Raw genomic sequence first — 12,510 nt, forward strand, 5'->3', positions numbered from 1 at the left:
TCTGAAATTCTTGTAATATTACTGTCACAACACAACGCAGTCCCTTTGACATCCCCTATATAATTGTAAAGGAAAATTATAACCAATTTTTAGAAACATTAAGATTTTTTCTTAATTACATTTAACCTAAAATTCTCAACTTTAACATACAGTTATTATCTTTTAATCATTCTGATAAAATCTTAGTTTTTTTGGAGTTTTATTCATGTTATACAGAATTTGTGTTACTATTTTACACATTAAAGGCAGTACAACAAATATTGCTTTAGGTATAAGTACAAAATTCGTAATATATGTATCATTGTTTTCCATTACAAAAAAATAATAAATATAACCCGGACATACATGTTTTGTGAGTTTCGTCGAAAGCTGGTACATACGCTATGAGAAATAATTTCTGTTTTTGATATTAGGATGAAGCCAAGCCACCATTTTGGCAGCATCCATGTATCTGGTAGATCTGGGGATGTAAAACATCATCTGAACCCTAGTCAGCCGTCAGGTCTTTATCCGCCTGCTTGCACCTCCGGTGCCTCCCATCTGCTTGAATCAGATATGTATCTGGAGAGCTCTGGACTCCCTTGAGCTTCATTCTAGCTGATTGCTCATTTTATAATGCTAATGGTGGCAGGCGGGATGGTGTTGGGTTCGCGTCAGCTGGTCTCTGAGCTGGGAAGAGTGTCTAATAGACTTTGACAGTTAAGAAGGCAGATCTTATTCACTGAGGGATTTGGTATGTTGTATTATTGTGGACATACTACTCAACGGATCTCAATGATGTTTTTGGATATACAGGATTTTTCCATATGGAGGAATAGAACTTGCTGGAACTGCTCTGCACGCTTTATATGCCTATTTAGTTTCTCGTTACAATTGAAATGAGGAATAAATCTTTGGAGAGACCAAGACTCAGTAGGGGTCAGCCACCTCTGATAGCAGATACAATTAAAAAAGTAGCCATATCGTAGCGCATTAGACATGTGAACAATGATCACGGTAATAATGACCACAACACTCACAAATTGCTAAAAGCACTTTTTTTCACCTATTAAACAGACTTTCAGAGTCCAGACGACAAACGCTTTGCTGACCATCTGTCCGTGTGGTTTTCAAACATGAGGTAGAGCTGATGAGTCGTACCTGCTCGATGAATGGCCTCTATTATTCTGTTTGGTTGTAGAAGTATCATCTTCCATTGGCAAAGATCGTTGCGTATTAACACAATGTGTTATTATTGGTAAGTTTATTGAAATGTAAATGCAGAGGACAAGGTGACCTAGATTTTTATCAGTAGAGAAAGGGCATGAATTCTGCTTGTGTGGAAGTAGGGAAAGAATCATTTCTTTGTTAAAGGTAAATCAGTAAAAGAGAAGACAGGCGCTTGAAGGTATAGACACTCATATGCTATGACTAAGTAAAATTACAAAAGCACACTCCTTTTAATCAAACGGGAAATGAAATAATTCATGCTTTGTTATAAGCCAAATGCACAGAAATGGAAAATGGCTTTGAGAACTTATGCAGTTGCCATAATATACAAGACATGATGCCACAACATAAAGTAACGTCACACATAACGGTTCCTCCAATGTAACAATATAAATGTATATTGGTAAAAAATAAAAATAAATAGTTTTAGTATGGTTAAGTGTTTACATTTACAACCTAAATACTGTACGCATAAAAGAACACAGAATTCAAGCACAAAATATATTAATGTGAAACACTGACTGATAAGTAGTTTTTGATAAGAAATAGGGATTCATTTATCCATGGTACAAACATACCTCATCACAAATCATTTCAGCAGATGTACTGGATGAATACCTTCAGTTATTAAAAAACAAACAAAACTTAATTGTAAAATAAATCGTAGCTGCATAACACTTAGAATGTTCCTCAGCAAAACAACAAAAAGCATCAAAATAATAAAAAAAATACAATCAACACTACTTCAATTGTGAAGATCTAACTAGGGAACATCAACCAACAGCAGAATTTGTATTGTTGTCACTACATAGGGTACACTTGTACAAAACCCTAAAGAAACAACAAATATATGAAATTGCATCACATTTGAATGTACAGGTTTGCACCCTGAAAGACGAAAATCAATTTGTAACTGTTGTTTTGTTGTCTTCTACCAGTTTCCGGAAATGAAAAGTTGCACCATTTTCGCTCAATCTCTCAAGCCAAGGTAAAGCTCTGTTGAGTTGTAATTTTTCCATGTTCTCCAGTTGCCCAGCAGAAATTGACAGGTGAGGTATGACACCATTTTGAATTACAGGTATTTCATTTGTTCTTGCACCCAAACCACTTGTGAGAGAGGTATATTGGCTCCAGAGGCCTAAGGAATTTCTGTTATGCACTTTACCCACAACATCTTTTGGGGAAGAGTCCTGAAATTGCTCAGAACTGGTTCTTAGGAATGGACCATCAACAGAAAGTCTGCGACCTCGTCTGGCTGGAGAACTGCTCCACATGTGAGTCCCCATATGAACCTAGATAGAAAACAAGAAAAATGCCAGTAGGTAATTGGTTGTGAGGTGTCTGGAATGCTACAACTGAACATATTTAACCACTTTTAACTGCTGTACCTTCAAATTTCCTTTCGTGGTAAATGCACGTCCACATATGTTGCAGGCAAAGGGTTTCTCACCAGTGTGGGTTCTTTCATGAATTTGCAGTGCACTTGAAGAAGAGAAGGTCTTCCCACAAGTGTGGCAGAAGTGCTGTTTAGCTGTTCGCCGAAGTGGTGTTGCTGTTAATGTTGGTGTAGAAAGTGCAGGCAATGTGGAAGCAGTTGAGCTAACTACACCTGTGTGTGAATCTTTAGGATGTTTTTTGATGAGGCCATTGTGGTCAATCCTTTTCGGGGGAATAATTGGTTCCATAGAGGGTAGAAACTGATTTGGTGGAAAAATCAGAATCTGATTTGCTGGCTGAAATAACTGTGAAGGTAACTCTCGCATTTGGTGGGTAAGCATGTGCTGTTTAAGGTTGCCTTTGGTTGAGAACCCTCTATTGCATGAAGTGCAGATGAATGGTCGCTCTTTGGTGTGACTTCGGTAATGAATATCCAGAGCACTTTGACAGGCAAATGTCTTGTTGCAGATATCACAAACATTGCTTTTTAGGGATCCTCGCTCATTAAATGGAAAAATCATGGTCAAGCTATCTTTTGGTGAATCCCCAGATGTTCCATCAAGTAATCTAGACACTGTAAGATTTGGATGTAGGCTTGAGATTTTTGATTCAGCAGAGTTCAGATTTCTGTCAGTTGTAGTGTATCCTTGCCTTTCAAAAACAGAGCCATTGGGGGAGGATGGGTTCCAGGAGGGTGTCGTCTCAGTGATGGCTGAAATCCTTTTCCCTGCACTCTCCTGGTCACTATCTAGTGAAGATAATCTCAGGGTTGAGCGTTCTCCATCCACTGATCCATTCCCCAAAGTCAATTTATTGACATTTGACAAATTTTCCACATTTAAACCCGCAATCTGACTCTCTGACCCAGTTGCCATGGCAAACTCAGAAGAAGCAGGTGAAGAACATAGACTGTCCGGTAAAGAGGCTGGGTATTTTGAATCAGATGCACCTTCCATAATATCCATGTACTCACTGGACAAGGTATCCTCTTCTAAAGTCCTATCATCTACTGAGTCAATATCCTGATCCATTGGTTCTGCACAGCTATCGTGCAATGGGACATTGGGAATGTGACCACCCATATGCATATGGATATGCTGCTGTAGAACCATTGCATTTGTAAACTTTTCTTGACATATGGGGCATGAGTGCTGTATTCTAAGAGGTGTCATGGAACGATGAATGCTGTAGTGTGTTTTGAGATTGCCCTTGGTTGTAAATGCCCGTCCACATATTCTGCATTTGAATGGCCTTTCTCCGGTATGTGTGCGGTAATGCATTTTAAGAGCACTTTGACAGCTAAGAACTCGGTGGCAGATTGCACACTCATTGGGGTCAGTAGACTTCTTGTCAATGTTCTCCACCAACTGCTCCAGCTTTGAAGTTTCAGATGCTCCAGGAGGATTCGGAAGACTTGCAAAAAGACACCTGTTTTCAAGCTGCTCTGATTTTAGCTCGGTTATTAATGTTGTATTGACCGAGGTATTAATAGCAATGTTATCTCTTGAACCTTCCCCTGAGGAGCTTAGTAAGGTAGCAACACTCAAGGGTTGTGTAACCTCATGAAATTTCTGATTTGAAATTAGGGGAGGGCTACGACTAAATCCCTCTGGATGTCCATTACTTGTCTCACACACCTCACTGACAACAGGACTATGATGTTTAGTTATTGATACCCCTTCGTCCTCTTTTTTAATGATGGGTAGAAGACTTGGCAAAGATGATGGCAGCCTAAAGCCAAGTGAGTTACCTACTAAAGATTTACTATCCAACCAGTTGAGAGCAGCCTTCTCAGGAGGCAGAGACATCCCATATGGAATACCTGTGTTGGTTGGGACGTTATCTAAATGCTCTGGAACTGGATAAGGATTCATTAGTATGTTAGGATACTTCTCCTTGTGACGCTGGAAATGGACTTTGAGATTTCCACGGGTGGAAAACCGATTTCCACATATGTTACATTTGTAGGGTCGCTCTCCAGTGTGAGAACGCAGGTGTATCTGCAAAGCACTGTCACTTCCAAATACTTTGGCACAGAACCTGCATTTGTGCTTGAATATACAATCTTCAGATGGTCTCTTGTGTTCACATACACTTACGTTGAGGGGTTTGACTTTCCTATGCTGGGCTAGGGCAGTCAAAGCATTCAGGTCCTCCACAATTGCCCCAATACTAGGCAAGGTGTTTGCAGACATATTAAAGCCGTTCGGTTTATGGGGCAATTCGAGTTTGTTTAGAAACCCATCTGTAATTGACGCAGGAGATTGTGCAGGATTTTTTAAATGAGTTGTGCCATCAGCTGTATCAATGACTGTGTTGCCATTCAAAGACTGATTACTACACAGATCACTACCGACCTTTGATGGGTTTCCTCTGTTTTCATCAATTATGTGGAAGTTTCCTTTATCACCCCTTAAGTCATCTTGTGTGTTTTGTGAAATAACTTGTTTAGACGGTTTAACATTAGCAGCTAGGTTTTCTACCAGCCCAGCAGCTGCTGTGAGTTGTTCAGAGAGGTGTGAACTTAGTTTTATCAGCGAACTGGTTTGAGACAGACCATTGTAGGTATTTGTGGCCACGGGAGTATCAGAATTTTGGGATGCTAATAGCATTATTTGGCGTCGAATTTCTTCAATTAGTTTTAACTGCTGCACCTGCTGTTCCTGCAGTGTTAACAGCTGCTCAATCAAACCAGATGCAGCCATTTTGCTGTCGCTACGATCTCTGCAGCTTGTCTTTGGATTTAAACTGGTTTCATGTGAGAACTGAGCAACAGCAACTTTAGTGTTTTCTAGGTTCTCAATGAAGACATTGCTATTAATGGCTGATAATTTACATAACTCAAGTAAGGTATTTTCTTGAGGTAATACAGTCGATAAATCTGTACTATCAACATAAACACTGTTTTCATTATCGTGATATAAACGAAACTTTTTGCCAATGTCATGACTACTGTTTTGAAACGCGTGTAAGGATTCTTCAGCTTCTACCGATGATCCATCATTTGAAAAGTCACAAAGTTCTTCTGTATAGTCGTTACTTGCCGCTCCATCCAAATTCTCCTCGGTGTTGAAGAATGGTGAATTAATTGTGAGGCCAGAAGGTGGAGAATCTAGGCTTTCGTTTTCACTTATTATTAGAACTAACTGATCTTTTGAACAGTGTTTTTGATGTTGGTATAGGTCTGTCGTACTGGAAAATTCAGCACAGCATTGTTCACAGATATGGACATCGTAGTTTGGAATGGGGTCATTCTCCATTGTATGATCTAAATTTTCAAGAAGATAAAAAGATACATTTTTTTTTTTTTAAACGAGATCATATTAGATAGCAACTCAATGTAAAAGACAACACACAGTAGCATGCATCTTTTTAACACATTTCATGACATAATGGGAAAATACAATTCTTTCTCTAAAATTGCTTTATAGTTTCCAAACCTAACATTTATATATTTTTGTATTGTATCAAGTATAACATTGATTATTTAGCAAAATATGGTTACCGTTTATAATAACTTATTTCCACTATAATGCAGATCATATAAAGTTGAACAGTGCGAACTATCTATTAGTAGGTTACAATAATAAGATCTGTTTTTCTATACACTATCTATACAACAATGAATTTTAAAAAATGTAAAATTTGCAACATTAAACTAGCCCCACTTAGTAGGGACAAGCTAGTTTGATACAAAATGACAAAATGTTCCTTTATAGATGTTGACACATAAAAAATGTATGACTATTTTTTCCAACATCAAAATTTTTATTTATATTTGTAAAAATGTAGATTTCAAAATGACAACGTCTTGTTTCCCTACCAGGTAGATAAAGTCACACATTATGTTACTTTTATTTCTTTTTCTTTTTTTTTTTTGTAATATGGTGAAATTCATGCCATAAGAGAACAGTGTTTAAAATGCGGGACAACTAGGTATTGACAAGTATTGACTATTTTCTGAGGCACACACACACACACACACACACACACACACACACACACAATATACAATAAAACGATTGGATTACAACTATTACAACTTTTCAATATTACAACTTTTCTTAACTAGTGTCATAATGGTATCTGGGAGTTGTGGATTGAGTTGTTGTAACAATGTAAAAAAAAAAAAAAAAAAAAAAAAAAAAGAGTTGTAGTAATTGCTTTGTATTACAATCCGCGGACAACAAAGAAATGTTGCACACATTAGGTACTTTTTTCAAAAGTGACTCAAAACTTACCGGTGAAAACATACTGTGGCTTAGCCTGTTTCCTCCGGGACATGCTGGAATAAAACCCGTTTTCTTCCTGAAGAATCCACAAGTGTCCTTACATTAAAAGCAATCAGTGACCGACCCAAAGCATCCTTGTCAGTGAGCCCCGGTCAGGGTGAACCTACCGCGGGACTGTTTACATAGGCGTCATAACTGAGAAATAATAAGTTGGCAGAGATGAAGTTGCGACAGGAATGCGCTAATCACAGTGATGTCAGCAAAGAATTAAATAAGTTAAATAAGCGAAAGCCGTTCATACATCACCGCTCTGTCGCTCACAATATCCAAATTAAACACACTCCCACAACTCAAAACATGACAACTCCAAGACCGCAAATCCATGAGGAAATTCTTTGACAGCGTTGAGAGAGTTCAGCCCCGCCCTTAGATGTTCCTATTGGCCAACACGGCTCGCGGCTAGGGCCACCGGCGATCCTATTGGTCAATGCGTTTCAGATAGGCGTAGCGTAGACTGTGCTCATTAAAGCGTGTATGAGAGCATGAATCAGTGGCTGCTAATGTAAAGGATTATTGTTTCACAGGCAGTAACACAAAACCGCAGTGATGTAACCTAGTAACACTTTATAATATATCTTAATAAGTCTAAACACATAAATGGCTAATGCTAAACATATACATAGTTAACGTACCTTTATATCCTTTCGTACTTTAATGCCATTAACTAATATCTGTTAAACATCGAAATGATGACCTTCATGGAATTTATTGTAAAGTGTTCCCTATATAGTAAAGAGTGATTAAATTTAAAAGAAATGCTTAATTTCCAGGAAAATCTATCTCTACTTCGAAATTCAACTGTAAACTGTTTATTTAAGTTTTTGTAATTACAGCACAACAAAGGTCTAACCATAAACCAGTCATCATTTACTCACCCTCGTGTCACCAAAACCCCCATGAATTCTTTCTGAATTCTTTCATAATTCATTAATGAACAGGCTTAGCCTCCAGTGCCTAAAAAGGACGCGACATCACAACAAAGTGTCATTAATGTCCTCAACAAGACAGTATGATAGGTCTTTTGAAAAAGTGTGACAACTTTGTGAGAGAAGTAGACCTTAATTCAGGTCGCTGTGTTCCCTCCAGTGATCCATTTAATCGGTGAAATGAACTCGAGAATCGGTTCGGTTGGTGAACGAATCATTGTAAACTCGTCGTGTTAACCGAATCAACAGAATCGATTCTTTTAGCGAACAACAATTAACGCTTGTGTCTTTCCCTCACACAAAGCTCACGGTTTGTTATACAGTTTTTTTTTTTACCTAGTTTTTAATTAGAGACTGAAAATTAAATAGATACAAGTATAAATCGTCCATTTATTTTTGAGCTTAATTATGCCTCCTGCTTTATTTATTCGCTTGAGATTTCTGTTCTGTTCGAAAATAAATGGTTTTGGATGGAAATAGTCTTTTGCAACATAAAATGGAAGGAAAACTGACAAAATAAAAAGGGAAATTGTATCATATTCATAATTCAGTGCCGCTAGCCAGCCTGCATTACAGACTACAATTATTTTTAGCATGTAGGCTAGTGACTTCAGTTGGCAACGCAAACACACATTCATTATTTCCAGCCCACTTTTGATTAACTCATTCACCTCTAAAACCACACACACGCACACACACACACACACACACACACACGCACAAGGCCCTTAAAAGTTGACTGTGTCCAGTACAAGTCATTATAATCAAATGCATTAATAGACGATGAGCCACGCTGCCTCAGAGAGCCTAATGATATATTTTGCATGGTTGTCTGTTTTTCGAAAAAAACATGATTTTATTAAATGCCACTGTGATGTAAACAAGCTATTTTTACCTGTCTCTTCTTCTTGCGTTGCTGCAAACAATGAAGTGTTGACCGAAGCCGGGTTACCTTATACGTGAGGAATTTTCCCTTCGCTCTTTGATGGTGCGTGAACGTGACTATTACCGTCCACCTGATCTTTTGATTCATGGTTCTTCCGTGCGGCACACAAATACATAAATACGTATGTCACGTTGGTTTTGTGTGAACAGGAGCACACCAGGTGCTCATCCTGCGCTCATATGAGTCATGTTTTACAGTCATTAGATATGAAGGGCTGTGCGGGAGCGCTATTATCCGTGGCCTAGGGTCCTTAGCAACAGACTTGATATGGACAAATGACACCTTCACTTCCTACAAAAACAAACACAGCGTGCCAGCACTGTCTGACACCAGTGTTTTTCACACTATACGTGCATAATTATCTCCCTGGACTTCCTGCTCGGGAAAAAAAAAGAGGATGTTTTCCTCAAAGCCACGGCCTGCTTTTACACATCATTTTGCGGTTTGGGGTTGAACTGTTTTACGATGCATTCCTTCATACTGCGACTTCATTTTCGAGAGTTCACTCAATTCAGTTCAGATCATTTTCAGCTGTTAAAAGCTTAATTGCAAAACATAGGTATGTTTTGTATGCGAGGACTGATGCCTGTCACTGCTGTTTTGTCCGGGGTTTCGTTAAAACCTTTTTTTCACTCGTTCTCGATATCCTGTGAAGACTGAGCTACTTAGACAGTCCGCAAAAGCACCGGACGAAAGATGGAATAGCACGTTCATTTTCATAGTGCCAACGGACAAGAGTGAAATACGTTCATTCCCTGCCTCTTCTTTTTCGTACGACAAACAATACAAGAATATGAACATTACCAGCATTACCGTTTAGATTTATTGCTGTTGCATCGCTTTAGCTTGGGAACCATATTCCGTGTTTATTAGTATTTAGAAAGCACCTATTAATGCAATCTTACCACCTGAACTACCATATAAACTATTAATAAGTTGACTTTCTTGAGGCAAAAGTCAAAGTCGATATAGAATATGTATTCCCTATAATATAAAACGTCACTGTATCTTGCTTTTAGGACTTTTTTGATGTCACTCTGAAGAGAAAAATCACTTTTCTCACCAATAAGATGAAACTGAGACCAAATGGACTCCTCAGACTGTTCTCCCATTCATTTCGGGCGCTCTAGACTCTTACTGTATGTCAACATTTGTCGACTTTTTTTTTTACGGGCTCGCAGATGAAAAACCCCAACCGAGGAGCCCCCGAGCCGCGAAAGAGGCCGCGTTTTTACTGCCCCAGCGTTGATCAAAGGCAGATACCTCATTGGTAAGGACGGCCTTGGGGATGAATTAAACCCGCGAGGTTTGCTCCGTTCATTTTTGTTTTTACGAGAGCGAGCGGCCATCACTGCTGGGTATTGTCTGACATCTGCATAAACGCAGCGCATATTTATGACGCGTCAGCTGCGTTCGTCAGGCCGGACCCTCACGGTGCGCTAAATCCAGACCCTAAAGCTGCCAGGCGCTGAGGGGGCGACTTCAGGACTGACAGGTCTGTGAGTGACAGAACGAATATTTCTTCGGGAATACTCAAAAACAAGCCTGCGTTTTTTTTTTTTTACTGCCTCCGCTGCCGTGATTGGAAAAAGGACCAGAGGGTGTATATTTAAGAGGAAAAAAAAAAAGCCGGATTGATTTTTTTATGTCAGACATTCTCTGGTCAAACTTTATAATACAATACACTCTTCCGCTTAATTTCGTCGTCTGCTAGACGGCGATGGCATTTAACACCAGATACTACTCTTATCTCCAAAAATATACATTTTCAAACGTTCTGAGGTAGACAGAAATCCACGCAAATAATTATTTCGACGCAGATGAATTTGGAACCTATCTGCCATCATTAAAATCCGGCGTGATTTTAAGAAACAAACAAACAAGGGAATGAACGTTCCTGCTTATATTCGACACGGACGCACTATTTTGGTCAAAAAATCTTAAAGGTTTCTTAAATATGTAAATATTCAAAATTGGTTAAAGGCTGAAAAAAGCACATCGATCGTACGCCATATATCTTGGCATTTTTCAATATTAAAAATGCCCAGAACGTGTACATTTCATATGACGTGACCGAATCATATCTGTGACTGAATGTGCAAAAAATGGCACTTTTTAACTGAAAAAGACGTGTCGCATCGAAAGGAAGTGACGAAATCATTGTTTTTTCAACTTTTTTTCTTAAGTGCATTAACTGGAATCCAATCCGATGAGATCCAGAGCCTTTCTGAGGCCGCTGAATGATCTCCGTGAGGCTCTCCGTGACGCTGAGTGATTCGTATGAGAGCGGCATGTGGTCATATTTCAGACGCTGAGATCACACACACACTGACTCACAGCCTCGGCTACGGTCGGCTTTCGTTCAGACTCAGGAGCACAAGTGCTGAGACGCACACACACACACACACACACACACACACACACACACACACACACACACACACACACACACACACACACACACACACACACACACACACACACACACACAGTTCCCAGAAGCTCTGAATCATCACAGCAACCATGATGGAGGCCAAATCAACACAGGTGTTCCCAGCCGTTAGATAATGTCTTGATAAATGTCTCCATAAACGATCTCTGTGTGACTAAGAACAGATATGCATGTACAGCAATGACAATAAAGTGAATAATTCCATATAAGAACAATCTCGCATGCAGGAAGAGACTGGGATGGATATGCCATACAGATATTTTTTTTTTAGCTTTTGACACTGGGTGTGTGTGTGTGTGTGTCACATTTTAAATAAATAAACTAATAAATAAGAAGCAGATTGACATTTGCCATCTGTACAGTGTAATTATTACAGCTGTTTATAACCGATCGCCACGTCACAGATACGGCAAGTCATTCAACCAATCGGAAACCGCTACCTTCGCGCTCCTCATTAAATATTCATTACGTTTCTTCCGTCGCGGAAACGTAAAGCGTTTGCGTTTGCCAGACGAAAACTGTGGGTTAAACGTGTCGCGCGGTGGCGGTTACTAAAAGTTCGGTTAACACTTAAAACGCGTATCATGTAGGCTACTCGTCGGATGCGATTGTCCCAATTGTTATGAATACCGCACACGAATAAGCGCGTTAACCCTATATGAATTCTTAAAATTCACTATTCTGGATTACAATACAGCCAACGCACATTTCTCAGACGCTCCTCCCGTGTTTCCCCTCAAACGTTCATCATAGGCTCGAGTAGCCCTTTATTTGTCCCCTGGCTGCGAGGGAGCTTTTCGATATTAAATTCATACAGTGTGTTTATGAGTAATGCTGAATCATGTAAGTCGAAGCAGGTCGTCTGGCTCCAGCTCACTGCAGCTTATTGTGCGATTTGTATTATCATACCTCTAGATATTATAACCCCGCGATATTTGAGCCCAGAGGCAGGTCTCTTTGTGTCTGCTCTCATTCTTTGAACTTTGTTGATGACACACCACATGTGGCATGGGTCCACACTCCCTCCTCTGTTTGGGATAAAATACAAGAACACATCCCGTCCCGGTTATGGCAGTATTATTGTGACTTTTTAGGCTTTGAGAGGAAGAGAAGAAGAAGTCCATCCACATTTTGGCTGCTACAACAGATGTGGATTTGAGAAATAACTAGATTTTGTTTTGTCTACATGCATCTAACTGTGAAATCATAAATTACATTAAAGCTCGTTTCGACTCTAGAAGCGTCTGA

At 39.3% G+C, this 12,510-nt stretch overlaps 1 protein-coding gene across 2 annotated transcripts; it reads right to left on the bottom strand.

The window, feature by feature from the left end:
- Nucleotides 1-1,226: 1,226 nt before the first annotated feature.
- On the bottom strand, nucleotides 1,227-9,735 carry sall1b (spalt-like transcription factor 1b). 2 transcript variants are annotated; one of them, XM_043228064.1, is made up of 4 exons: nucleotides 7,180-9,735; nucleotides 6,888-7,073; nucleotides 2,598-5,914; nucleotides 1,227-2,501 (listed from the first exon to the last, which is right to left on the bottom strand). In XM_043228064.1, exons 2-4 carry the CDS (start codon nucleotides 6,928-6,930, stop codon nucleotides 2,112-2,114), a joined length of 3,750 nt encoding a protein of 1,249 aa, XP_043083999.1. In that variant the 5' UTR covers nucleotides 6,931-7,073; nucleotides 7,180-9,735; the 3' UTR covers nucleotides 1,227-2,111. The 2 variants fall into 2 exon arrangements, with proteins under 2 accessions (XP_043083999.1, XP_043083998.1); XM_043228063.1 differs by having other exon boundaries at nucleotides 6,888-9,735.
- Nucleotides 9,736-12,510: the final 2,775 nt, after the last annotated feature.

The sequence above is a fragment of the Puntigrus tetrazona genome, chromosome 25 (genome assembly GCF_018831695.1).
Source record: "Puntigrus tetrazona isolate hp1 chromosome 25, ASM1883169v1, whole genome shotgun sequence".
NCBI classification, from domain to species: domain Eukaryota; kingdom Metazoa; phylum Chordata; class Actinopteri; order Cypriniformes; family Cyprinidae; genus Puntigrus; species Puntigrus tetrazona.

What these genes read in the sequence shown, in the direction of transcription:
- sall1b (XM_043228064.1), bottom strand. Translation starts at nt 6,930, where the DNA reads ATGTCCCGGAGGAAACAGGCTAAGCCACAGTATGTTTTCACCG. An exon ending in GCCACAGTATGTTTTCACCG is followed by an intron (nt 5,915 to 6,887) that starts GTAAGTTTTGAG and finishes TTGAAAATTTAG; the next exon opens with ATCATACAATGGAGAATGAC. An exon ending in CCACGAAAGGAAATTTGAAG is followed by an intron (nt 2,502 to 2,597) that starts GTACAGCAGTTA and finishes TTTTCTATCTAG; the next exon opens with GTTCATATGGGGACTCACAT.